This window comes from Vombatus ursinus, unplaced genomic scaffold, assembly GCF_900497805.2.
Source record: "Vombatus ursinus unplaced genomic scaffold, bare-nosed wombat genome assembly UNPS02014804.1, whole genome shotgun sequence".
Classification (NCBI taxonomy): Eukaryota; Metazoa; Chordata; class Mammalia; order Diprotodontia; family Vombatidae; genus Vombatus; species Vombatus ursinus.
The window spans coordinates 3,999,294-4,015,188 of record NW_020954582.1 but is presented as its reverse complement, the minus strand read 5'-3'; the positions used below and the strand labels follow the sequence as shown (position 1 = coordinate 4,015,188).

Here is a 15,895-nt window from a genome sequence, read left to right as displayed (position 1 = left end):
AGGGAGGGAGGGAGGAAGGAAGGAAGGACAGGTTTTATCCCTGGAAGGAATTGTGCAGGATTCATTGTTTGTAATCTTTTTACCCTCAGTCTGATCTGACAACTCGGGCTTTCCTTTGTCCTGCATGTGCCCTTTGGAAAGCAGATCTGATTCTGTTTTGAAATATCAAACCCAATGCACTTATACATGCCAAAGAGTGTGTACCCTCTGCATCTAGCGTGTTCAGATATAGCTTTATTACAAAATAAACACGCGTTTGCCCTGAGCTTGCATTAAGGCAAACCTGCCTGTTCTTTTGACAACCAAGTCCTAATGCAAGTCTTAATAGAAACTTCATTTCTTTAGGAAAAGCCGGTATTATTACCTGCCACTATATAAAGTGCTCAGTAGTAAATGTAGTCAGCTTTACTAGGTTGGGGATTTGCATAATGCTTATGCTTTCTGTCAAATGCTGCTCCGTGGGGTGAGTTCATCATGGAACGGACTTGAAATTCATTTTTAAGTAAGACGATCTCTTGCCTTTCTGCACACCATCTGTTGTAGATCCCATCAGTCTCTCCAGGTGCTGACTCTCACCTCTAGGCTGCCATCAGCTCCCAGATCTGCGGGTTCAGCCCCCATTTCTCTCCAGCAGCCTCCTGGATACCGCTTGTGTCTTTCCCATCTCCACTTCCACATGTCCTACACTGAGTCCGTATCTTTCCCCATAAACGCTGCCCTCCTCACTCCTTATTTCTGTTGAAGGCACCCTGATTCTTCCAGGCACCCCCCTTTACAACGGAGGAGTCATACTCAACTCTGTCCTCCCCTATCTCTTTCCAGTACCCCATCAGCGGGTCAGTTTGTATCCATTCAGATCCTACCATTACCCATTTTCTGCAGCGCCACCAGCGCCTCCTCTGCTCAGGTCTCATCACGGCTCAGCCAGCCTGTTGCTGTGGTTTCCCCGAAGGTTTCTCTGCATCCTGCCTCTCTTCTCCACTCCATCAAGAAGCTTTCCAGGGCCCTAAAGGCCATGCCCTTGGTGTGCAAAAGAAAAAAACAAAACAAAACAAACCAGCCTCGTCCTCAAGGAGCTCTCATGCTGCCAAGAGAAATCATCTGTACACAAATAAGAAGACAAAGAATGTAAAAAAGTCAGTACAAGACTGAGGCAGGGAGGGGGGAGGCCACTAACAGCTGAGGGGAGCTGAGGGACTCCAGAAAGGCCTCATCCCTCCAGCTGAGATCTGAAGGAATGAAGGGATTCAAAGAGGGGAGGAGAGTAGGGAGTACATGGCCTGGAGGTTGTCCTGGGCATGGTCATGGAGGTCAGAAATGGAAGGCCATATTCAGGGACAACAAATAAGACAGTTTTGCTGGTCAGCAAAGTGCAGGACGGGCAGGAAGGTGGGTCTGAAAAGCTGGATCGGGTCCAGGCTGTGAAGGGCTTTAAAGGCAAATGGACAAAACTGAACTGAGGTCTGGACAGGTCCCCCTGCCCCAGGAGCTTGGGTTGCTCGCTACTTTATGCCCAGGATACAATATAAATCCAGCGGTTTGGGATGCAAAGCCCTCTCTAATCAATCTCCTGTCTGTCTTTCCAGTCTGACGACCCATCTTTCCTGTGAGGTATGATCAGGCCCATCAGGCCCATCAGGCCCATGGGCTGGTCTCTGTGTGGAACAGTCCATCTCCCATGGCCACAGCTCTCGCGGCTGCCAGCCCTCCCTCACTCTTTTGTCTCTCTGCCCACACAAGCAGACCCGGCTGCAATGCCATCTCCTCAGAGAGCTCTTCCTCAATTCCCCCAGCTTTAGTGTCCTCCAAATAGCTTCTCTTTACTCTGAGCATGGCTTGTGTTCACTGTGGGCACCCTGCACCCCAAGCAAGTAGGAGTGCCCCGAGGGCAGGGGCTGTGTACCTTTGTCTTTATACTCTCAATGACTAGTAGTTCTTGGTGCGTAATGGGGGCATGATCAATGCTGATTGAACTGAATTAAATTCAGTTGAAGTCTGAAGCCTTGGACCAGAGTCCTGATCTGTCCCTTTCTCGCTTTGTTTCCTCGGGAGAGCTTTTGACCTCTCCATTGTACGTTTGGAATGAGAGTTGTAGCAGGTACCTCGTAGGGTGACTGTCACGTAACTCATACAAAGTGCTTGGCAATGGCAAAGGGCTATCCAGATAGGAGTTAGGAGGAGGAGAATGAGAAGAATGTCATCATCATGACTGGGTGCTCAGAGATCAGAGGACTGAGTGTGCCCCGGGTAAACGGTGTCACTGCCTTCCCTCGTGAAGAGGCAGAGGCTCAATTAAAACTGGGACCCAGGGACTCCCCAACTTCTGCTCTGAGTGCCTGCCAGCCCCGCCTCTCCCTCTTGATGCGCTAACACTCCTGAACACTCGAAATCCCGCTTCTGTTTTCTCTGGGCATCTAAACCAAGTGACAGGCAGGGAATCAATAAAACATCACACGCAGCTTTGGAAGCTGATAGATGAGGAGAAGTCTCACTGAGGATGTGTTTCTTTCCAGGACAATGCAGAGCTGATCACGGCCCTCCTGCACAGTGGGGCTGATGTCCAACAGGCCGGCTATGGGGCGCTGACGGCCCTGCATGTTGCCACCCTCGCCGGGCATCTGGAGGTAGGCCCCTCTTTGTACATGGGGGAACAACGCAAAATGGCCTTGCTGTTTTTAGCACGTTTTCATTGATGTCTTTCCTTCTTGCAAAACATAGTTTTCTCCAATAACCTTTCTGCCCCCAATAATGAAAATGCCATCACTACTGCTGTAATAATTTATTTAACATTTATGTGGCACTTTAAAAGTACATATGATGGGGTCCCAAGTTGAGATCTTCACCCCTTGCCCCAAAGGAAATCTGGCTCTACAGGCCCCAGCTCCTTATCTCCCTTTGAAAGCCTTAGCCTTACCTTTTGATCTTACTCAGATGCGCCTTCGCCCCTAGCCCTAAAAAGAGTCTGGCTCCCGTTTGTCTACGTCCCAGAAAACCCTTAAACTTTTAGGTTCCTTATCTACTCTCCTTATCTCCCTTTGAAAGCCCTAACCCCACTTTCTGGTCCTTTCAAACTTCCTCCTTCCAGTTCCCTTCATTATTTATTCCCATTGTTTATTCAATCTCTCAGACCTTCCAAACGGAATTCTCACCTAGACCCTTTTCCCAACCACCGGCCCTTCCTCTGGCCACCCAAAGTTACTCTAGTGTATGTAAGATCTACCCTGGCCCCCATTCAAATGCTGAGAATCTCTCATGCCCAGAGGCTGAGCTTTTCTCATGCCTGCTCATCCTTAGGGTGTCACCTGGCCTATGTGGTTTATCTCTAATAAACTTTTTCTCTGGCTGGAAGAAGATTTGAGTTGAATTCATTCAGGCAGGGCCCGCGTCGCAATCTTGGGCTTCCGAGCACCCCAAAACCTCTAAACCTCTTCACATATATTATTTCACTTGATCCTGACAATGAACTCGTGAAGTTGGTGCTCTTATCCCCATTTTACTGATGAGGGAACGGAGGCAGACAGCAGTGAAGTGACTCGTCCAGGGTCACACAGCTATCTGAGGCCAGACTTGAACTCAGAAGAATGAGAAGATTTCTCATTTTGAATCCAGCGCCTGTCTCCTATATTATCGAGCAGCCTTTTAACAATAACAACAAAAATTATCTTGTTTATTCTTGGTCTTAATCTTAGTGATTTTTTCGGTTACATAGAATATCATGCTTTGGAATGTTTGCCGTTGTTTTCCTGCTCAGTGAATAAATGCTTGGATTTCCCTTGGAGTTTTGTGTTTCCCAGTAACTCCTGGAAGCCATGTCCATCCAGTGGGAATGTTGATAGAGTTAAACATTATGGGCTACGCAGAAGCTCTGCACACTGGCTATCACGTCCAAGGTGGCAATATTAGGCCAGCCTTAAAGGGACGTTGCCGCCATCCCAGCTCTTCTGTGCCCAAAGCCTGAAGATGCTGCAGGGGAAAAGGCAGAATAATGATGCAGGGCTAGAAAAACAATAATAATATTAATAACCAATATAATAGAGCCCTTCAAGATTCACAAACCACTTTGCACTTATCACCAAATCCAGTCTAACACGCATTTATTGCACAACTTCTCCATGCAGAGCTCCAGGCCAGGTTCTATAGGTATAAAGACAAATCCATACACACACACACACACACACACACACACACACATATATATATATATGTATATGTATATGAATATGTGTGTATTTGTATATATATGTACATGTATGTGTATACATGTGCATATATATATTCCCTTTCCTCAAAGGGCTTATATTTCCCTGGGAGAATTAATAATTATAATTATAGCTAATATTTATATAGTACCTACTATGTGCCAGGCACTATGCTGAGAACCTTACAAGTATTATCTTATTTGATCCTCACAACAACCTTAGGAAATAGATTTTATTATTATTCCCATTTTGGTGATGAGAAAACTCAGGCAAAGAGAGGTTAAGGGACTTGCTGGGGCCACAGCGCTCGGAGGTGTCTAAGCTCATATTTGACCTCAGGTCCGCTTGCCTCCAGGCCCAGAGCTGACTCCACCACCTGGCTGTGTGCAGGAACATGACCCTCCTACCCAGGTGATTCCTGGAAAAAGCTCCCTCTGACCTGAGCCTGAAGGGTGCTTGGGATGAGGAGGAGGGTGGACCTCCTGCACAATGCTCTGTGTGTGGAGGTGGGAGTGAGTGCTCACTTCCGGTCAGTTGGTCTGGAACACAGAGTGTGGGAAAGGGAGAAATTTAAAATGAGCCTATCAAGGTGGCTGGCTGTAAAGGAGTTTGAATGCCAAACTGAGCCATCCTGGAGGAATAGGAAACATTATTCAGCACAGTGATGATGTCATCAAGCTTCTGATTTAGGAAAATTATTTTGGAAGCTATTTGAAGGGTGGAGAGGTTGGAAGCAGGACATCCCTTTTGGAAGCAGATGAGATTATACCATTTGAGCCAACATTGTGAGGCAGATATCATCGATATCATTGCCGTTTTTGGCCTGGGGAAACTGAGGCTGTGAGGGATTAAGTGATTTAGCCAAGGTAACGCAGCTAGTATTTGTCAGACTCAGGATTTGAACTCAGGTCCTCCTCATGGCAAATTCAGCCTTCTATTCCGTAAATCCCATGTGTCTCAAAGACATTGTCTGCCGGTAACTCATAACAAATGAAAAAGCCAAGAGAGGTAAGGGTTTTGCCTTGTTTCACGGAGGAGGAAATGGATCTGCTCTTCATAGCCGGGTCCTCTTACTCCAGATGCAGTGAGCGGCCTTTCCAGTGGGAAATCTCTGACCCACTTTTCTTCATGTCCACCCCAACTGAGACTGTGGGAAGACAAGCTTAGTGATGTCCTTTGGAGTCATCTGGGAAGTTAGACATCCCCCACCACAAAAAACAAATAAATATAAATAAACAACAAATGACAAAGCGCCCTGCCCAAATGCTCTCACTATACCTTTCACCTGGTGTTCCTATTGTTCCCCTTTGTGGCTGGCTCACTGATCACTGGGGGACTTCTTCACTGTGGTTTCCCCCAAGTCTCTACTTCAACTTTAATAGCAATGAAGTTTTGGATCAACCATAAGAATGCGTACCGTGGCCAAGGCAAGGACGTGGAAGTCCCCCTGTACTCTGCCTCAATGAGAAGACATCTGTGGGTGCCACATTTGAGAAAAGACCTTGATAAGATGGAGAGTGTCCAGGGGAAGGTGGACATAAGGGTGAAATTAGGGTGTGACCCGGGAGATTTTCTTGACATCAAGTCTAAAGGTGCCTCTTGGCCTCGCCCACCCATTGTTCCCGGGTATGCCCTCTGCGGCCAAGCGGAACAAGGCTGATGCCCTCCCATGATGGCCTTTCAGGCTAGAAGATGGAGATCATGAGCCCCCTGTGTTTGGTCTTTTCTAGACTCCTCATTTCCATTTCCAACCCGATCATGGAAAAAGAGATGTCATGGCTGCCCTTGGGTGCCTGAAGGGCTCCCATGGGGAAGATGGATGAGACTCTTCCTGTTGACCTCAGAGGACAGAGACTCCCGCCTTGAGGAACAAAGTCAAACAGCTAGAAGTGATCTTGTCAGAAGCAAAGAGGCAAATTCAGTGCCACAAAGTGGGTGAGAGGGAGCTCTCTTTTACTAGAAGTCATTGAGCAAATTTGGACAACCCCTTGTAGGGTCAGTCAGGAAGAAGCACTTATTATCATATGTAGGTTGGAGTAGATGATCTCTAAGGTTCCCTCCAATGCTGAAATGCTTTGATTTCACACAGCCCTACCCAGGGATTACAAGCAAGGCTTCAACTTCAGACAAATCAACGTCAGGGGTATTCTTGTGGAAGTTCAAATTTGCCATTCCAGTCCCCATGCAATAAGATGACAGAACATCATGTCAAAATCACAGTAGATGTGACAAATAAAATCTTTTTCCACCCACTTTAGTTACCTCCTGCATCCACAGTCAGTTATCTTAAGAGCATAAATGCACAGATGGAAGGAAGCTCAGAGGCTCTCATTTTACTGATTAGGGAACTGAGACTTCAGTAAGAATTGGTCCAGAGGCACAGGAAGCAAGCTTTAGAGTCAGGATTTGAACCCAGCTCCTTTGATTCCAGGACCAATGGCCTTTCCATTGACTCATAGTGCCTCCTATAGGTCAATCCATTGCCTATATGTTCAGACAGGAGCAAGCTTACATGTACTGAACTAAAACTGAGTGTTTTCCTTGTCCTCAGAGGCTGGTCTCAGAGTACATTGAGACAATTAAGGCCAGAGAGTCATCTAAAGAAGTAAAACATTTCATTTTTACATTCTGTCCTTCAGCCTGTCATTTTCCCCCAGCAAATAAATCTGATCAGTGCAATTCACAGTAAACGTTAAGTCTATGTGGCTCCTTTGTGAGGAAAAGGAACTCCCACTGGGCTTCCCTAAATATTTAAACACACTTTCAAAAGAAGGAACACGTTTGGACCAAGGATGAGACACAAAGCATTTAAAACTTTAAAATGGCAAAGTGGGAAGAATTGATGAGGGAGATTTTAGGAGGCAATGGAGCAAATTCAGCATGAGACCTGGAGCGAGAGACAGAATGTGAGGTCTCTAAGAGGAATGGCTCTTAGTTGTATCAATGCTAAGCTGCCTCCATTGGTAAAGGAGGGGATTTCAGCGGAGATCACTAACGGAGTACATAAGACCACACAGTCAAAAATCTGCCATTCCTTGCATTGCAAATCTTGGTCTGGAAAGAAATATGTACTCAGTGAGTCTTTCTGGCAGAACTGTAACTTATCCAGAGCAAAGAGGTCTCTATTCTTTTCCCCTTTCTCCCCTGCCCCCATCTCCTCATAGATCCTGCCTCCCATTTCTCTCATTTGCCAATATATTTAAAGATTTCAACTTGAATCCTTCCTTCTTCCTTCTCCCTCCAGTCAATTTCCAAACTTTCTCAATTCCATCTCCACATTAATTTTCGTATCTGTCTGTTGCATCATTCTTCCAGCCAACTTGATATTCCATTTTGGGCCCCCATGCCTTTGCATAGTATGGTACCCAGCTCTGGAATGTTCCTCCTCCTTCATAGAGAGGTCAGTCTCTATGAATCACTGGCTCCCTTCCAGGCTCCTCTCAAGGTCTACAACCTACAAGGGGTCTTCCCAATGCCCCTCACTTATAAGGGCTTCCCCCCAAAAATTACAGTGTATTAACTTTATGTATACGTGTATATGTGTATATGCACATATTTCCATATCGTTTTAAATTTGACTTATCTGTGAATCTGTGAAATTTCTTGTAAGCTTCTTATGGACAGGGCCTGCATCATTCTAGCCTTGGTATCTCTGGTCCCTAGCACAAGGATATTGAATGAATGCATGCCAAATGAAAGTGACCAGGTAACCAATAGAAGTCATATAATAGAAACTGATTAGCCTTGACTCTTCTGCAAAATGAACTGAGAAATTATTCCATAAACTAATAAGCAAAAATTTATACAGAGCTATTCCAAAAGTATCACATTCTTAATTTAGTGGATTTTCCATGTAAATGAATTGTTCTGATATCATTGTGTATTATAATTATCCCTTCTTTCCCAAATACATTCATTCAATAAATGCATATTATATTGAACCTTTGTTCCCACACTCTCATCTCTGGAATTCAATTCATCTTAACTGGTTTAAAATACTTCCCTTCCAGACCCAGCTCAGGGACTACTACCACACTTCCTAATTAAAGAACCCAGGTTTTCCTGACTCTGAGGCTGGCCTTTTGCCTGTTACACAGTGCCACCTCGAGTAATAGTAGCCATTTAAAAATTAATGGGATGGAATTGGATTGTGTTGTACTTAAGTCCTAGAACTGACAGGGCATGGTCAACTGGTAGGGCATTGCTAAGAAGAGTTCTGTGAATTTGGAAAGTCCCTGGAGAGATGAAGACCAGGAGAGCAGCCACTGCTCACTGCCATACTCCCTGGTTCAGACCAGTGGGCTTTCTCACCATCTCCATCTCTTACCCCCAAGTCTAGAACATACCCCCTCCTCACCTCTATCACCCACAATGTCTAGACTCCTGCATGACTCAATTCAAAGGTAACTCCCCTCCTACAAGTTGCCTTTCCTGATTTCCCCCCCTTTTTAGTGCCCTCCCCAAGCTAATGTTATCTATTAATTACTTTCCATATATTTTCTATATATTTATAAGCATCCATATTTGGCTTTTAAAGTCCTTCAAAACCTGGCACCTTCCTACCTTTCCAGTCTCCTTACACTTTATTTTTTCCTCTCCATTTTTTTCTACATTCTTGAGACACTGACCTCTTGACTATCCATTGAAGAAGATACTCCATGAATTTTCCTTGGGTGTCCCCCATGCCTAGAATGGTCTCCATCTTTGTCACTAGATTCAGGCTTCCCTGAGTCTCAGCTGAAATTCTCCCTTCTCCAAGCAGTCTTTCCTGGTTGCCCTTAATGCTAATGCCTTCCCTCTGAGTTTACCCCCAATTTCTTGTGTGTGTGTGTGTGTGTGTGTGTGTGTGTTGTTCATACAGAATAGCTTTCAGGTTGCTTCTCCATTGGATAGTGAGTTCTGTGAGGACCAGGGTTGTTTTGCCCCTTGTTTCTTATTATTCACTGGTGCTCAGCACAGTGCCTGGCACATAGTCAGTCCTTTATGAATGCTTGTCGAATTGATTAGCATAATGGTCTGAAAGTCAAGAGAAGAGAATTTTATGAGTGGGATCTAAAGCTGAAGAGATGTCAAAGGCAGAGAAAAATGGGAACATCAAAGTGATGTCACCTCCTAATACAGAACAAAATTACAACTTTTAATTACACTTGTCCCATTCGCCGTCCTTCCCTCCTTTAGTAGGAGGCAGGCTTCGGCCGAATTTTGAAATGAGATGAAAAGGAACTTCTTTTCATTCGCCAGCATTTTGTTTCCTTGCCCACCTTTCTCTGGGAAACAATAACCGATGTTCAATCTGACAGGCCTCTTTGTCTCCAGTTATCAAATTCAGCTCCTCTATTAGTGTCTCAAGTGTGTTTGTCCTCCCATCATAGAGGATTCTATTAAATAGTTTTACAATAAAATTTACATTGACTAGGCAGCTGTCTTCCTCAATAATAGAGGAGAAGCCACCGCAGATTTCTAGACAAGCTGACTTCAGCTGGAGACAAAGATTCAGATTGTCTGTGATTGGAAGAGCCCGGCAGCAGGGCTTTGGCCCTATCCTCCAACACACAAAACACACTTCAGGCTGATCTGTCTCTGTCTGTCTCTCTGTCTCTGTCTCTCCCTCCCTCCCTCTCCTCTCTCTGTCTCTCTTTCCTCTTCTCTCTTTCTCTCACCTCTATCTGTCATTTATCAAATCTCATATCTATATGAGTGTGGTTGGTTTTTGATCAATTGATCAGATATCAACTACTCCCAACCAGATCTGAATTTCTATATGGCTTTCTCCTTCTGTATTTCTCACTAGACCTCTATCATCATCCATAGCCTCACAAATATTTATATTTGCCTGTATAGCCATGTTTACAAAGAAGGATGCACATGAACGTACAGGCATATGGGTTTCTCCGTACCAACAGTCAATAAACTTGTAAGAAGCTGAATTCTCTTCCTTGAGGGCTGCATAGACAAAAGGCAGCTTTCTTTGCCAATGTCAAAGGTAGGATCTCCTCAATCTGGGCACGCTTGTATTTACTGCTAGAATTAGGTTAAGACTTCAAGAGTTAAAAAAAGCATTTCCTTGGATCTAGCAATGTCTCAGACTACCACTAAAGGTGGGGTTTTTGGTTTTTGGGGGTTGGCTTATTTTGCTTTTTGTTTGTTTTTGGTGGAGGGAAGACAGTTGAAAGCTGCCATGGTAGAGACCCACACAAAAAGGAATTCTGTTAGTGGGTGAGTGTTAAGTGGTGGGTGGCTGCTGACCCTACTCATGCCATGATTGGGCCATCCTTCCTCTTGGAAATACTCGACCAGGTTTTCATTCGGGAATAGGGTAAATTCTGTAGTAATCTTCTACCTGAACATAGAAACTGGGACATCTTCCCTCTCTTCTCCAAAACTTACCATCAACTTCTTGGTAGTCAAAGCTTTCTTTGCAAAAGCCTTATCATCTATGGGTAGAAAATGGATCTTAGCTGAATCCTTTCCCTACATTCTGGGACCCTATCACGCCCTAGTCTGCCTGATGCACACCTCCACCTAGATGTTCTTTTGACCTCTCCAACTCACCATTTGGAACGATGGGAATAGCGCTAGGTTTGGAATCTGGGGACCTGCCCTCGAATCCTAATTCTGTTTTGTATAAGTTCTATTTATAATTTTATTTTGCTAATCCTCCCCTAAACCGGTGAGTCTGTGCCCAAAATGAAGCTCAGAATAATTCCCCTTACGCTGATTGCTCCTCTAACCTCATGCAGCTCTGGTGACAGTTACCCCCATGTTTCTGGTCAGGAAAGTTCACAGCCTGCCAGTGATCTCGAGGTGATCTTGCCCCCTGCCCCTCCATCCAATCAGCGTCTGGGGCTTGCCAAGTCTCCTCTTGCATCCGCCAATACTCTAACTTGCCACTTCTCATCCAGACTGTTTGAGCAGCATCCCCCTTGGTCTTCCTGCTTCTAGCCTGGCCTCTGTCCATTCCTTCATCCGCACAGCTGCCAATGTGACTGCTCCTCAAAGAGGAATCAGACCAGGTCGTTGCACTGCTCTGAATCCGCAGTGGCTTCACACGTTTGCTCATGCTTACAAATATAAACTCTTCCATCTTTGATTTAGCGCCTATCTCGGTTTGGTTCCAGCCGTCTTTCCAGACTCGGTGCTAATCACTCCCCTTCGGGGGCTTCTGTTTTAGCTACACTGGTCGGCTTGCTGTCCCCAATGCTGACATTCTGGGGTGCCCCTCAGCACAGGCTGCCTCCCTTCCTGGCTGAGCTCCTGCCTTAGCTTCATTTTTTAGTATTGGCAGCCTCCTTTAGGGCTCTGCTCATCGGCACCTCCTACGGCAAGGCTTTCCTGACCATGTTGCTAGTGTTTTCTCTTTCCTCCAGTTCATGTTCAGAGTATCCCAGAAGCCTTCGTGCCGTTTTAAGCTACTAAAAGTTGAGAAGAACCAGAACCAAATGAACCTGACCACTGGGTCACAACCAATCTTGGGCCCGAGCAGAGTGTAGAAAAAGGTTCTTCCTCCCTTCTTTGCGGACAGGGGACTGCTGATATGGCGTATGGAAGATACTGGCAGACCCGACTGAGAAATTGGTTGGTTTCACTCAACTGTTTCTTTCTCCTTTTTCTTTCTTAAACTCTTTGTTACAAGGGATGGCTCACTGTTTTAAGCTCACTTTGTAAGCGTTAATAGCTTAAAACGGCTCTGTGACTTTGAGGACATAACTGTATTGGCTTATGTGTGTGTGCCACCTTGCCCCTCACAGAATGTAAGCTCCTTGAGGTCAGAGGTGGTTTCACCTTTGTCTTTGTGTTCCTACAGCTCAGCATATTGTCTGACACAGAGTAGAGGCTTAATGCATGCTGGCTGAATTTGTCAAATTAATAATTGTTGTTGCTGAAAAAACACATTTTCATGAATTATTTAATAAAGTGAACATTTGTTCATCTTCCGCTCTAATATCATACTCATGAATAAAATCACAGAATCTCAGAGGCCACTGCGTCTAAGCCACCCAAGAAAGGCATCCCCTTATTCAAATATGCTACAAGTGGCCCATGGCAAGCATTTGGTTGAAGACTCCAATGCTAGAATTCAACAGTTCTTTATTAAAAAAATTTGATTTTATTGCTATATCTTTTGTCCTGTGATGCCTTTATTTACAATTATATATTCCCTCCTCCTGTTCAGTTAGCCATCCTTTGTAACACAGATTTGTATAAAATAGAAGAAGAAGAAAAAAGTTGAGTGAAACCATTTATTAGTTGTGTCTGCCAGCGTATTTGACTTGCCATTTCAGTAGTCCCCCACCTCTACAAAGAACAAAGGAAGACATATATTTTTCCCCTAAATTCTGCTTTGGGACTAAGATTGTATATAACACAGCTGCCAGGTTCATTTGGTCCTGGTTCTTCCCATTTCCATTTCCAGTTTTTGTTTGTTTATCATTATGTATATTGTTTTACTGCTTGTATCACTTTGCATTAGTCCACAGCAGTCTTCCCATATCTCTAAGAATTCTTAATACTCCTCATTTCTTGTGATATAGTAATATTTGATTTTATTCATACGTCCCAATGTATGAAGCCATACCCCCGTTAATCGGCATATACTTTCTTTCCAGTTCTTGGCTGCCACTAAAAGTGTCTCTGTGCATATGTTGGAACCCACCACTCATTGAGACAATCCATTTCACGTTGGCATGGTTCTAGTTATTGTTTTTATTTTATTCTCAATGACATGTAAAACAATTTTTAACACACATTTTAAAAAATTTTGAGTTCCAAATTCTCTCCCTCCTTTCCTCCTCTTCCCCCTTCTTGAGAAGGCAAGCAATTTCCTTAAGATTACACATATGCAGTCATGCAAAACATATTTTCATATTGCAAAAAAGGACGAAAAACCCTAATAAGAATAAAGTTTAAAAAACATGCTTTGATCTGCATTCCAACTTCATTAGTTCTTTCTCCGGAAGTGGAAATAATTTTTCATCCTAAGTTTTTTGGAATTGTCTTGGATCACTGTCGCTGAGAGGAGCTAAGTCATTCACAGTTGATCCTTGTACAATACTGCTATTATTGTGTATGATGTTCTCTAGGCTCTGCTCACTTCCCTTTGCATCAGTTCATAGAAGTCTTCCCAGATTTTTCTGAAACCATCCTGTTCATCGCTTCTCACAATTATATACCCCAACTTGTTCAACGTTTCCCCATTTCATGGGCCTCCTCTCAATTTCTAAATCTTTGCTACCACAAAAACAGCTGCTATAAATATTTTTATACATATGGTTTCTTTTCTTTTTTTTAACCTCTTTGGGATGCAGACCTCATAGTGCTATTATTGGGTCAAAGAGTATGCGTAGTTATAGATTTTGGGGCCTAGTTCCAAATGTCCTCTAGAATGCTTAGACTGCTTCATAACTCCACCCACAGTGTGTCAGTGTCTCAGTTTTTCCATGACCCCTCCAGCATTTGTCATTTTCCTTTGTGTCATGTTAGCCAACCTAATAGGTGTGAGATGGGACCTCAGAGTTGTTTTAATTTGCATTTCTTGAACCAATGGCAATTTAGAGCATTTTTTAAAATTTAGCTGTAGAGAACTTTGATTACTTCATTTGAAAATGGCCCTTTCATGTCCTTTGACCATTTATCACTTGGGAGTGACTCATATTCTTATAAATTTAACTCATGTAAGTTCTCTACATATTTTAGAAATGAGGCCTTTATCAGGGAAAATTGCTGTTAATATTTTCCCCAGTTTCCTGCTTTCCTTCTAGTCTTGGCTACATTGGTTTTGTTCTGGCAAATGCTTTCTAATTTATTACGATCAAAGTTGTCCCATTTTACTTCCTGTTATGCTCTCTATCTCATGAGTGCTTCCCTTCTCCATACAGCTGACAGGTGAACTATTCCTTCCTCTCCGATTTTGCTTCTTCCATCACCCTTTATGTCTGAATCACGTGCCCATTTTCACCTTATCTTGGTGTACAGTGTGAGATGTTGGTCTATCCCTATTCTCCTAACTGCTTTTCAGTTTTCCCAGAAAATTTTATCAAATAATGAATTCTTGTCCCAAAAGTTTGGATCTTTATGTTTATCAAACATTATATGACTATGGTCATTTACTACTATTTATTGTGGACCTAATCCGTTCCACTGATCCACCACTCTATTTCTTAGCCAGTACCCCATTGTTTTGATGATTACCACTTTGTAATACAGTTTTAGATCTGATACTGTTAGGCTCCCTTCCTTTGCATTTTTTTCCCTTTGATTCCCTTGATATGTTTTATCTTTTCTTCTCCCAGAAGAATTTTGTATTATTTCTTATAGCTGTATAAAATATTTTTATTAGTTTGATAGGCATGGCACCGAATAAGTAAATGAATTTAGGTAGAACTGTCATTTTTATTATATTGGCTCAGCTTACCTATAAGTAATTAATATTCCTCCAGTTGTTTAAATTTGATTTTATATGTGTCAAAAAGTTTTGTAGTTGTTTTTATATAGTTCCTGGGTTTGTCTGGGCAGGTAGACTCGTAAGGACTCTATATTGTCTACAGTTATTTTAAATGGAATTTTTCTTTCTATCTATTCCTTCTGGACTTTGTTGGTAATATGTATAAATGATGATTATTTATGTAGGCTTATTTTATATTCTGCAACTTTGCTGAAGTTGTTAATTATTTCAACTAGAGTTTTTTAGTTGATTCTCTAAGCATACCACCAAATTGTCTGCAAAGAGTGATGGTTTTGTTTCCTTATGCCTATTCCAATTCCTTTATTTCTTTTTCTTCCCTAATTGCTATAGCTAGCGTTTCTGGTACGATATGGACTAATCGTGGTGATAATGGGCATCCTTGTTTCACCCATGATCTTCTTGGGAAGTCTTCTATCTTATTCCTATTGCAGATAATGCTTGATTATGGTTTTGGATAAATACTACTTATTTTAAGGAAAACCCAATTTAATCCTATGTTCTCTGGTATTTTTTAATAGGCGTGTTTGTTATATTTTGTCAAAAAGCTTTTTCTTCCTCTATTGAGATAGTAATTTTTTGTTTGTTTTTATTATTGATATTGCCAATTATGCTGGTTTTTTCTAATATTGAATTCCTGGTATAAAACCTACCTGGTCATAGTGTATCATACATTGCTGCAATATCATTGCTGGTGTTTTATTTAAAATTTTTGCATCAATATTCATTCGTGAAATTGTTCTATAGTTTTCTTTCTCTGTTTTTGCTCTCCCTGGTTTAGATATTAGCACCACATTTGTGTCATAAAAAGAATTTGGTAGGATTCCTTTGTCTATTTTTCCAAATAGTTTATACAGCATTGAAATTAAATATTCTTCAAATATATGGTAGAATTCACTTGTGAATCCATCTGACCCTAGGGATTTTCTTCCTTAGGGAGTTCATTGATGGCTTATTCAATTTCTTTTGTTAACATGACACTTTTTAAGTATTCCATTTCCTCTTTTGATAATCTGGGCATTTTCTATTTTTGTAAATATTCATACATTTTACTTAAATTGTGATATTTATTGGCATATAATTAGGCAAAATAGCTCCTAATAATTGCTTTATTTTATCTTCATTGGTGGTAAATTCACCCTTTTCCTTTTTGATACTGTTAATTTGATTTTCTTCTTTATTTTAAAATCAAATTAATTAATGGTTCATTTATTTTATTGGTTGTGTGTATGTGTGT

At 42.5% G+C, this 15,895-nt stretch overlaps 1 protein-coding gene across 1 annotated transcript in view; it reads left to right on the top strand.

The window, feature by feature from the left end:
• The window catches only part of LOC114051689 (serine/threonine-protein kinase TNNI3K), a 336,380-nt gene that overhangs the window by 26,957 nt on the left and 293,528 nt on the right, over positions 1-15,895 (top strand). Inside the window, exon 5 of the mRNA XM_027874115.1 lies at positions 2,514-2,624. Within this exon, the coding sequence (XP_027729916.1) occupies positions 2,514-2,624 (111 nt within the window). The remainder of the gene's footprint in view (positions 1-2,513; positions 2,625-15,895) is intronic.